Source organism: Microtus ochrogaster, chromosome 8 (assembly GCF_000317375.1).
Source record: "Microtus ochrogaster isolate Prairie Vole_2 chromosome 8, MicOch1.0, whole genome shotgun sequence".
In the NCBI taxonomy this organism is placed as follows: Eukaryota; Metazoa; Chordata; class Mammalia; order Rodentia; family Cricetidae; genus Microtus; species Microtus ochrogaster.
The window spans coordinates 68,541,404-68,553,234 of NC_022015.1; the positions used below are offsets into that span (position 1 = coordinate 68,541,404).

At 43.8% G+C, this 11,831-nt stretch overlaps 1 protein-coding gene across 3 annotated transcripts in view; it reads right to left on the reverse strand.

Annotated features, from left to right (window-relative positions):
- Positions 1-102: 102 nt before the first annotated feature.
- Positions 103-11,831, reverse strand: part of Opalin (oligodendrocytic myelin paranodal and inner loop protein) — a 17,994-nt gene continuing 6,265 nt past the window's right edge. For 2 of the 3 annotated variants that reach the window (XM_026781502.1, XM_005352270.3), the window contains exons 3-6: positions 10,030-10,065; positions 7,851-7,970; positions 5,167-5,223; positions 103-2,488 (exon numbers count right to left, since the gene is read on the reverse strand). In XM_026781502.1, coding sequence (XP_026637303.1) covers positions 2,312-2,488; positions 5,167-5,223; positions 7,851-7,970; positions 10,030-10,065 — 390 coding nt within the window. In that variant the 3' untranslated portion in view covers positions 103-2,311. The remainder of the gene's footprint in view (positions 2,489-5,166; positions 5,224-7,850; positions 7,971-10,029; positions 10,066-11,831) is intronic. The other variant, XM_005352271.3, reaches the window with a different exon arrangement.

The following is an 11,831-nucleotide window of genomic DNA, read 5'->3' on the forward strand; positions in this document are numbered from 1 at the left end:
GTAGACCAGGCTGGTCTTGAACTCACAGAGATCCGCCTGCCTCTGCCTCCCGAGTGCTGGGATTAAAGGCGTGCGCCACCACCGCCCGGCTGTGAAAACAACTTGAAATAAAGATTCTAAGCAATTGATTGTAAGTAGAATTAAAATATCTGAAACACAGTCATACCTTACTTTACCAATTACAAAGCTCACTGATAAGTGTATTTCTTTCAGGCTTCTTTGATGCTCTCTGGGTCATTTTTATCAGCACAGGATTGAGGCTCTAGGTGGCCAACATTATGGGCTGGAGCTGATACCCATCTATGTCAAAGTTATAAGGCCCAGTCTGATCAGGTTCTCAGGGAGTCCAAGGTCCTTCTCCACCACGCAAGAAGAGAATGCTCGGCATCCCTGGGCATGACTGCTTGAAGCCGTACACGTGAGCTTATCTAAGGAGCTGGGCCCATGAAAGACACTTTTTATTTTTTAATTTTAGAGGGACTTTGAAAGGCAGTTGTTAGTGGGTGGTGGCCATTGTGTTTATAGAACTATTCCCCATTCAAGAAATGGGATCATTTCTGAACATCCAGAGGCCCCATATGAGAAAAGTTGGCTCCCTAAGATAATCAGGGTGGCTCATGGGGACTGGGATTGCTCCCAGAGATGCTCTGAGACCTCATCTCTCCCACTGTGGAACATGGCCTGTCCGAGGCAGTGGCTATGCATCAGGAGGAGCTGTGACCAGACCACCTGGAAGCCATCTGGGGAAGTAAAGGCAAAGGTCTGGCCCAAGCTGGTAAAGTTGCCACTAGATTTCCCTTGAATGGCAGGTGTAGATATACAAACCCATCCCTTTGTTCCTGTGTTCATCTTTGGTCCTCTTTATTTCTCCTCCTCACAAGCATCTTTTCTTTATGATACTTCAAAACAAAATTCATCATTGCAAAGCCACTAAACCATGAATACCAACTTTATATTAGTTACTTCTCATTGTTAGGATTAGATGCCTGATAAAAGCAACTTAAGGGTGGAAAGGTTTGTTTTGGCTCACAGTTTGAAGGTACACAGTCTGCCACGGCTGGGAAGGCAAGGTGGCAGGAGCATGTGGCAGCTGATCACACATTTTATCTGTAGCCGGGAAGCGGAGGGGGATGAACTTTGTGTGTTCAACTTGAAATCTCTTTTATTCAGTCCAGAAGCCCAAGCCCAGGGAACGGTGCTTCTCACATTCACACAGATCTTCCTGTTCTGTTAACCCTTTCTAGAGGTGTGTTTCTATGGAGACTCTTAAGTGTCCCCAGTGAAGATTAACCATCAAAGACATCAGCATCCTGGAGATTAATGTGTAATGTGTAGTGCAGGTCTCTGTATTGGGAATTTGAGAGTTGGTTGACATACAAGGGCAAATGATGTTCAGAGTTCAGGGTGCGGACTTCTAGTGAAACTGGAGTTACTTTTAGATGTACTTCCTTCTTGACTTTGTGACTATGGGTGGCAAATTCTGCAGAGCGGTCGCTTGACTTGATCAGACCGATGGGATAGGAAGAGGTGGGAAGAGTGGGGTGAGGAGGGAAAATGAATGTTTCTAGTGTCTACTTGGTGGAAAATGCTTTCTTTCTTCCTTTTGTAATTTTTCCGATGCGTGAATAAAACACAGACTATTCTCCCCTCTTTTATAAGACCCAAAGCAGGCTTGGGGAATGTAGGTGACTTTGTTCAAATTCTCACAGCTGCCGGGGGTGGGGGGCAGGTCTGACTCAGAAGCCCATGTCCTCTTCTCTGCTGTGTGACACGACCTAGCCACATGCTTCCCTGTGTTGGGCATGTGTGGCTCCATGTGAGTTTTGCCCTGAGATATTCAGAGAAAGAAATGGCTTCTTTCACATGTCTTCCATAAATTTCACTCATGTCCTAACTTGTGCCAAGCTGGACCTTGGCCAATGCCCCCGGAAAAATCCAACTCCCATAGCTTCATTTCCTTTTTTTAAGATAAGAGATGGAGCGGGCAGCGGTGAAGGCAGGACACTCAGAAGCCAGGTCCATTTCCCAAAAACAGACTTCTCTGGATTAAGAAACAGGATGAAGGGGACTCATCTGATGCACAGCAAGTTACCTGGGTTGTACTGATGATTAAAACTGCAAGGCCCAAAGTTGACTGAACCTTTTTGCAGCACCCCTAATGAGGAAAAGCAACCCAGGTACACTACAGACCTATAAATGAAATTTATGTGCAATGAGAGGCAGCTGGTCCTCACCGGCACAGTTCCTAAGTACAGACTCCTGGGGTTTCAGCCCTGCTCCAGTTCCGGGTCAGCTCCCTGATGAAACCACATCATTCTAGGCTCAGTCTGGGCACAAGCCACCACAGTCCTCTCCTTCTCTCTATTTCTTCAGGACAACGGTAAGTGTCAGGCAAGGGCTCCTCCCTTCCAGAGACTGTCTTCACATATATGTGGCCTTCCTGGGCACCTCGTGGGTCCATCTCATGTGTGGGTGATCGCCTAGGATCCTTAAGAACATAAACAGGTATTTTAAAGACTATAGTAGAGATTTCAGCTTCTGGCCAAGATGGACTCAAACAACCATATTGACCCTTCCAATGGAAACATCCAAAAATCAGACCAAACATTTGAAACAATGGTTGTTAAGATACAGGAATCGGGAGAATAAAGACATTGGCACTCGAGGGGCAGGAAATGAATGGCGTCTACAGTCACCCGAGCATACTGCCTTCAAGGGTTATTTGTGTGTGTGTGTGTGTGTGTGTGTGTGTGTGTGTGTGTGTGTGTGTGTGCCCTCAAGGGTTATTTGTGTGTGTGTGCGCGCGCACGCCACACAACTTTCTCTAATCATTTTTAAAAGAGAGTCTCTATCCTTTAACTTTTAATCAAGGCTTTATATTCATAAAGTGTGGTTCTGGAGATTTTTATAAAATTGGGTATTGTTTTTCTAGTCAAACTGACTCTTGTAACTAAAGCTGTTTAGGTCATTTACCTCTAATGTGATCATTGACATAGTTGGATTCAAACCTACTATTCTGTATTTCTTTTTCATTTTTTCTACATGCTCATTTTAAAAAAAGATTCATTTATTTACTATGTATAGTGTTCTGCCTGTATGTATACCTGCACGCCAGAAGAGGGCCCCAAATCTCATTATAGAGGCTGTGTGCCACCGTGTGGTTGCTGGGAATTGAACTCAGGACCTCTGGAAGAGCAGCCAGTGCTCTTAACCTCTGAGCCATCTCTCCAGTCCTACATATTCACTTTTTAATTAGTTTTCACAGGTTTTATTCCCTATAAACTTTAGAATCTTAGTAAGTTTATTGAGAAATGTGTTTGGGTTATGTTTCACAATTACATTTATAATTTTCTGTGTGTATGAATGTTTTGCCCAAATGCACATGACTGGCATCTGAGGAGGTCAGAAGAGTGGAGATGTCCTAGAATTAGTAGAGACCATTGGGAGCTTCTGTGTGGGAGCTGAACCCAAGTCTTCTAAAAGAGCGGTAAGTCCTTTTAACCGCTCTCTGGCTCCACAATCGCACTGATTATACAGACACTAAACGTGCCATGAATTTGACATCTTATGTTGTTGAGTCTTCCTTTCCAGAACCAGAGTATGTAACCATCACAACTTAGCTGTTGTTGAATCTCTTTTATTGAAGTTTTTCCATAACAGGATTAGACATTTTATCAGATTTGATTTTAGCATTGTGTACTTTATTACCACTGTGAAATAGGATTTATAAAATTCATTTTCTAACTTGTAGCTATTGATATTTTAAAAATGCACATTACTTGTGTGTGTGTATGTGTGTGTGTATGTGTGTGTATGTGTGTGTATGTGTGTGTGTATGTGTGTGTGTATGTGTGTGTGTATGTGTGTGTGTATGTGTGTGTATGTGTGTGTATGTGTGTGTGTATGTGTATGTGTGTGTGAATGTGTATGTGTATGTATGTGTGTATGTGTGTGTGTGTGTATGTGTGTGTATGTGTGTGTGTATGTGTATGTGTGTGTGTGAATGTGTGTGTGTATGTGTGTGTGTGCTTTAGTGCTCAAGGAGTGCTCTGCCTCCAAGCTAAGCCCTGTGTGTTATTTTACATGGAATAAACTCACTCAACTATTTTGCTAATTCCAATAACTTATCTGTAGATTACTGACTTTTTCTTATGTTGACAGGCATATGTAATCTGAAAAGTATGACAATTTTACTTCTTCCTTTTCAATATTATGTTTTCTCTTCCTTATCCCATTGTGTTGGTTAAGACCTGAAGTTCACTGCTGAGGACAAGTGATGAACGTTTTTGATGGATTTCTGATCTTAAAGACATATTCTCTCAGGTATCCCTGCTCTAGTTAGGTTCGCGTTCTATGGCACCTTTGAAAGTCCATATCAGGAGCTGGGAAGAAATGGTGCCTGCTGAGCAAGGGTAAGGATCTGGGTTTGAATCCCCAGAACCCATGTAAAACCCAGATATACAGTGCAAGTGTCTGTAATCCCAGCACTCTTACGGGGAGATGTGGGGTAGAGATGAGAGAACCCCAGAAAGCTCGTGGGCCGGCATCCACAGAGAAAAACAGCAAAGTAGCTCTTCTTACACAAAAATGGGAAGTAAGGACTGACATCTGAAATGTCCTCTGACTTCCACACACATTCCATGGTACACATACAAACACACGCATGCACACACGCATACATTGAACACACACAAACACACACAAGAGCTCTTAACACAAGTGAGTTACCTTTTTAAAAACCCTCTTTACCTATTAATGTGGCCATACATCTGTTTCTTTTGTCCATTAAATAATTATATTTATTTTCTTTTTTTAATTTATTTATTTATTAAAGATTTCTGTCTCTTTCCCGCCTGATTTTCTTTTTTGCTCTTCTTATTTTAATTTTCAGTGCTGGGCCTAGAGCCCAGTGACTTCCACGTGCTAGGTCAGTATTTTATTACATAGCTACAGTCCACCCCCTGATTTTCTAAGGTTAAAGTCAACTTTGAATTCCCATCTGGTCAGTAAGGACACACTACTCACCTCCTTTGTTCTTTCACAGTTTAGTCTCCTCTTTCCCAAGGGCCCCACATGGCCTTTGTGCAGTCTAAGCTTAAAAATCCTTAGCTCGCTACAAGTCAGTCTGTCAGTCACATGGGGGGGATTAGAATAAAAGGTTCTTACCTCGGAGACTTTGGGATTGTCGTAGAGTTCTGAAATTTCGCATGGTCTCTCACTTTCCTAAAATGGTTAAAAAAATAAATAAATAACTAGTTAAGGCCCATAGCAGTAACCGTTCAGATCACTGTGTTTCAAACCACAGTGTGCATTAGAACTGCCGGAGGTTTTCAGACAAAGCAAACACACGGTGAAGAGCCAGCCAACCTCGAGCTACATGAGCAGACTATTCAAACACAGCACGGGGCTGGCGTTGTGAAGAAGGGAGCAGGAGGAGAGGTGAAACAGGATGGCCATGAGTGGATCACCGGGTTCTCTGCAGGCTGCTTTCCACATAACGTCTGTCCAAAGTTACAGAAAACCCCTGTGCATGTGCAGTGCTTTCGGTTACTAGTAGCCAACTGGAATCTCAAGATGTTAATGGAAATTCCAGGAGCCAAACGTTTTAAGCTTCGGTTTTGAACAGGTTGACAAGACCTCGAGCCCGCTGCTTCGTCCCATCCTCTTGCTCAGTGCTTCCATGCTATGTATGATGCCAGGCCTGTGATAGTTGACAGAGCGGTCAAGAGACTTCGTCCACAGTTATTGCTCTATTTTAAGTCATTCAATTTTATTATTAACTAAGAATGTTAATTCTTCAGTGTGATTAACTTATTGTTAGCCTATTTTTGTACATAGTGTCCTATAGTACACAGTGTTCAGCATGCTTCACAGTATCAAGTGCCTACTACATGTTCTTGAAATGTATCCCCTGTGAATGATGTTCAAGGGGGGGCTGTGTACATAATAAAAATATGTGTTGGGTTGGGAGTACAGCTCAGCCGTGGAGTCCCTGCCTAGCATATGGGAAAGGTCCTGACTTGATCCCGACCACCATAAACAATCAAACAACCCCCCCCCCAAATGTTTTTAGAACAATTCAGCTGTTCTATCACCAGAAATTCTTTCATTTGTTTGTTTTGTTTTGGGTTTGGTTGTCTACCTGCATGTATGTCTGTGTACCACATACATTTTAGATCCCTTGAGACTGAAGTTGCAAGTGGTCATGCTACCATGTGGGTGCTGGAAACTGAATCCCGGTCCTCTGGAAAAGCCATCTCTCCAGTCCCAGAAATTCCTGATTTAATTAACCTAGTGATTAATGTATTTTGGCCTTCTATATCATTTTTAAAGAGCACCAAAAGTTAAGAAACTATTGCCTATATAAATAATGCCACCATCACCCATAGTACTTCTTGGTGTATATCCAGTTTACAGCTTGCCAGTCCGTCTCTACACGTTACCGTGGTATGTACTACCTGTTATCTCATGCGTCCTTACAACTGTTCCCACCTCTTAAAACAGGCAGTGTTTACGTGCTAGGTTTTATTATTGTTGTTTGTGGTGCTGGAGTTGGATCTCATAACCTCGCACATACTATGTTGAAATATGAGCGGACGGGCTGCGTCCCCGGCACCCGGCCGCTCACATGGCTAGCTCTATCTTATGCCCCGAAATAACTACACAGAAACTGTATTCTTAAACACTGCTTGGCCCATTACATCTAGCCTTTTCTCGGCTAACTCTCGCACCTGGACTAGCCCATTTCTAATAATCTATGTAGCCCAAGAGCTGGCTTACCAGGAATGATCTTAACCTGCGTCTGCCTGGATTGGGAGAATCATGGCGACTCCTTGACTCAGCTTCTTTCTCCCCGCCTTCCTTTCTGTTTACTCCACCCACCTATGTTTTAACCTATGAGGGCCAAGCAGTTTCTTTATTGCTTAACCAATGAAATCAACAGATTGATATATGACATTCCCACATCAATACTAGGTGTGTGCACTGTACCATGAGATACACCCTAGCCTGAGAGGATAATTTCATGACACGTGTTACAGAGTTGAACTAACAAAGGCATAGAAAATGTTGAGTCACCTATCCATAAATCATACAGCTCAGAGGCAGGATTAGAACCCAGGATTTCTATCGTTCTATTTTAATATCTACCAGTATGAAAACAACCAAGATTGTTCCTAAGTAGAGAGTGAAGTTAGAACTCAGAGGCTGCCTTCACAGTACATCATGCTGTGAGACCTTGTTGGATACGGATCTAGGTGACCATGCCTGGTCCCCAGAGCAAATATGGCACACGTATGGTGTGTCAGGGGTCCATGCACATTCTCTTGTACGTCACAGGAACAGGCAAGCAATATAGCCTTAAGGTACCCCTTCCACAGACACGTCAGCACTTTTTGTCTCTTATTTTCCCTCACATTCTTACCATATCCGATGACGAAGCTAGTGCCCTCCCTTTCCTTCCTCGGTGTCGACAACACTCCACTGTACAGACATATGTTGGCATATCCGATGATGAAGCTAGTGCCCTCCCTTTCCTTCCTCGGTGTCGACAACACTCCACTGTACAGATATATGTTGGCATAGCATCAGTCAGCTCCCCCCATTCCTACTTTCTGCCACCCCAAATGTCATCTTACCACCAGAGACTTGTTCAAGTGACCAGAGAGGTATGTGTAAATCAGCCCTGCCTGAATCTGCCTACAAAGGGCATTTCAGTCCAAAAACGTGTACTACCTTGTCCTCAGAAATAACATGGGTTCTGGGTTCTGACATGCTTAGCCCAGACAGAAGCCGGTTCACTGAGATACTGATTCAAGCATCACAGTCACACCCAAAGAAGCAGTGATCACCTCAAAGGGCTCATCGACATTTCTTCTTCGATGAATCAAGGTAAACAGCAAGGCCACCAGCAGGGCTGTGGCCAGCAGAGACGGGATTCCGGCTGCTAGTCCAATAGAGGGACCACAGTCCTGGCACAGAAACAAAAAACAGAGTCAGGGAAGCCCAGATTCTCCAAGAGTAAAGGATGCATTCAGTGATTAAAAATAAACAAACAGCAACAACAAAATGCATGGGCCCTGGATGCACTGGAGAAATGAAATATTTCAAAAGGTATTTGTAATTTATATGACTGGTGAATTGCTTTCCTAGGATCTAATTTATATAGTTTGAATCTGTTTGGAATAGTAATCACCTACTAGAAAAATGGACAACTGATTTAAGCAGGAGTCCCAGGGAGCAACGACAAACATCCTTACAGAAGAAGAAAAGCTAAGGAACAGGTCAGAGCCTCAGTTAGATGCCACATTCTCCTTCAGGCTGAAAAAGTCTCTTTTATTTTTTGTACTGTGCACAGCGGTTAATGTAGAGACTCCCAACTTGTGAAAGCGCAGAGAACAAGTGTCTGTGGAGCGCTCAGTTGTGAATAGAATTTCTGTAGTTTGCCTACTACCTTAAGGCTTAAGGATTGTTTCAGAAGATTAGGGAGGAAAGGAAACCAAGGAAGATTAGGGCAAAACTGTCCTCTGCTCATGACAGGAGCATCCTACTCATGAACTCATGGTAGCTGTGGATGTCTGCACACAACCAAGCCAGTCAACAGTCTAGCCTGGGTAGGGCAGGGGCATGTGAGCTTCCACAGCTGGCTGAGGAGATACCGACAGTTGATGGCTTTCGGGAGAGGGTGAGCCAGTTTTCTTTAGAGGTTTGGTCCCTGGTACATTGTCCATGCTCTGGTCAATGGCCCCAAAACAATGTGTACAAGGGCAACACAAATTGGATTCAACAGATTATTTAAAATAAAAAAAGATGTTTTTTTTAAAATATTTATTTATTTATTATGTATACAATATTCTGTCTGTGTGTGTGTCTGCAGGCCAGAAGAGGGCACCAGACCTCATTCTAGATGGTTGTGAGCCACCATGTGGTTGCCGGGAATTGAACTCAGGACCTTTGGAAGAGCAGGCAATGCTCTTAACCACTGAGCCATCTCTCCAGCCCCCGATGGTTTTTTTTCTACTTTCAAGGTAGATTAAAAGGAATTTGAGGAGAGCTGGAGTTAAGAGCACGAGGTAAATACAATTGAAATACATTGTGTGTGTGCATGCAATTCTAAAAAAAATTATTGTGTTAAAAAGAATAACATATATAGAGAGAAACGAGAACTCGGTGCTGTTGGTATAGCCCATGCCATCTGATATGGTTTGGAAAACATATTTGTGTTAAATGCATTAAGCAGTTTTTAAATGTTCACTTTGATCTGAATGGTAACAGTCATGTTTGTAGCACCACAAGGTTTTGGGTTGCAGATTTTTTTTCTGGAAATACTAAAGACAATACATAAATATGCAAAAAATATAACACGGAGTTCCATAGTAGAGGTGATCTTATGAAAGAGTGGAAACCCATACCACAAATAGACTGAAGGCTGTTTGCAGAATGACATTTCACACATGTCACTGATGTTCACATCAAGACCTAGAATGCTCCACAGTGCACACACGTGACCATTATCCTGAAGCCTATCACTTAGATAGGTTTTATCTGGTTTCCAACATAAGATGCAAACACAGGTATGAACTCTTTTATGCCTGGCCGCTCTTCTCCGTGCTCTGTGAATTTGCCTGCGTATAAAATGTGTTTTAATGTTTATTTATTTTATATGTGTGTGTGTGTGCACCTCATGCATACAGGAGTCTGCAGAGGTCAGAAGAAGGCGTAAGATCCTCAAGAACTGGGTTACAGGCAGCTGTGGGCTATTGTGTTGGCGCTGGGAACCGAACACAGGTCTTATGTAAGCACTCTTAACTGCTGAGGCCATCTCTCTGGCCACAGGGCCTGTGGTTTTACAGTCCCTCGCTTGCTTTTGAGCAGGGGTGGTTATAGGAATAATTATCGAGCCCAGTTCTGGGCTTGGTGACAGTTCACATGTCAAACTTGAATCCTCAAAATAAATGCAAGAGATGGGAAGAGCATTTGTACCCACACAGATGACAGGGCCAAGGCTTGGTCACTGAAGTGGACACTTACGTCGGCTTTGGCGCTCGGGGCAACTGGAGAGGGAGTCTGTGTGAAAAGAGAGTATGTGACGTAAGAAAGCACTATCAGTAGAGCGAACACCATGCAAAGCATCCTGACAACGGTGTAGTCACTGTTCCCTAAATGATTAACGACAGCAGCCACAGAGCCCGTGTGAGTGCTTCCTAAGTAAGAATCAGAGCGAAGTTAGGCGATGAGGAATACAAAGTCCAAAAGTCAGCTGATGTCTTCACTCTCTACCTGGAAAATCTGCCATAACATGGTCTCTATCTCCTGTCCCTAGTCTCATGCTGGGGCCAGCACACTTCAGCCCTCTTTTCCCACTAGGAGAAATACCAAGCATTGCAATAAATAAGACTTAGTTAGGAAGCTTTCTAGGGAAGCCATGCCTGTTTTCAAACAGACAGTAGCATCTGTGGTTCATCCTCAGGTCTGGGATGAGCCCACACTGAACCACACTTTCTGGTTCACATCTCCACTTGAGGAAGGAGGAGGGCTGCACATCACTCCTGTTTGAGGTAGTTCAAGTGCATCTCTGGGAACAAAGCTTCATGTAAGCAACCTTGTATACTGTGTCATGGTGCGTCATCCTGGGTCCTGGGGGCTCAGTGTGCACGGGATTCCTAGCACCACAAACAGGGATAAAAATGATCGCAGGCTAGGGGCTTACACTGCCTGCAACGGGGTACCCCTTCCTCTACCCAGAAGCTGCAGGGCCTCATCTCATCTCATCATCTAAAATAAGGCTAGCAGTGGCTGGGGCAGGAGGTGGCTCAGTGGCTAAGTTTTAGGACCAGTGATCAAATCCCCAGAACGCATGTAAGCGCCTGGTGGGAGTCATGATCTTCCTGTCATTTCAGGTTTGGAAGGCAGGGATGGAATTCCTAAAGCCATAGCTGTGCCAGTGAGTTCTGGATTTGGCTGAGAGATCCTACATCAGTGAATAAGGTGGAAGAGTCACGGAGGATGATTCCCAGCATCAACTGTGGGCCCTCATATGCACATACATGTGCAAGTACACACAGACATGCATACACATGAATGCACACCACATATACATGCATGGAGGTGGAAAAAGAAAAATAAGTAAAATTGGGAGAGCAACAGCTAGTTCTGGGGGCATTAGGGACCACATGAGCACCACAATCATGACCTTGTGTTCACAGCCCTGGTCAGGTCTGTTTTTATTTAACCCTCTCAGCGATCTTGATGGCCACAATAGTGTCTCCAGCCTTTCTATAGTTAGCATCTCTGGGAAAGGTAAAACAGACCTAAGAGAACTTAGACAACTCAGAACCAAGTTTCCACGGATGAATCTAACCTGAGCTTGCACATTGGAATTTCAGGACAGACCTCTTTCCTAGTGAGCTCCCATCAGGGACGTTGACAGTGCTGACTGTTGTTCCTTAGAAGGCTGTTTTCACACAAACACAACCCCACACCCTCATATCACTGGGGTCCTGCAGCTGTGTAAAGTATTGTCTTTCTGAGGATGACGGGAAGAGTTGACCCTTGGTTCAGCTAAGGTATTCTGTCTTCAAAGTATAAAAATTTACTCAGGCTGGTTAGGGCCCAAACTAAAAACATATCAGGTGTAGTGGGTACGTACCTTTAATCTCAGCTAGCACTTGGAAGACAGAGACAGAGGGAACTGGAGTTCAAGGCTATTCTGGACTATGGACAAGAGCTGGTTTCTAAATAATATTTTGTAAGGCAGTTAACAGCCAGGGTACAGAGGTACCTAGTGGAACTTGGTGTGTGTGTGTGTGTGTGTGTGTGTGTGTGTGTGTGTG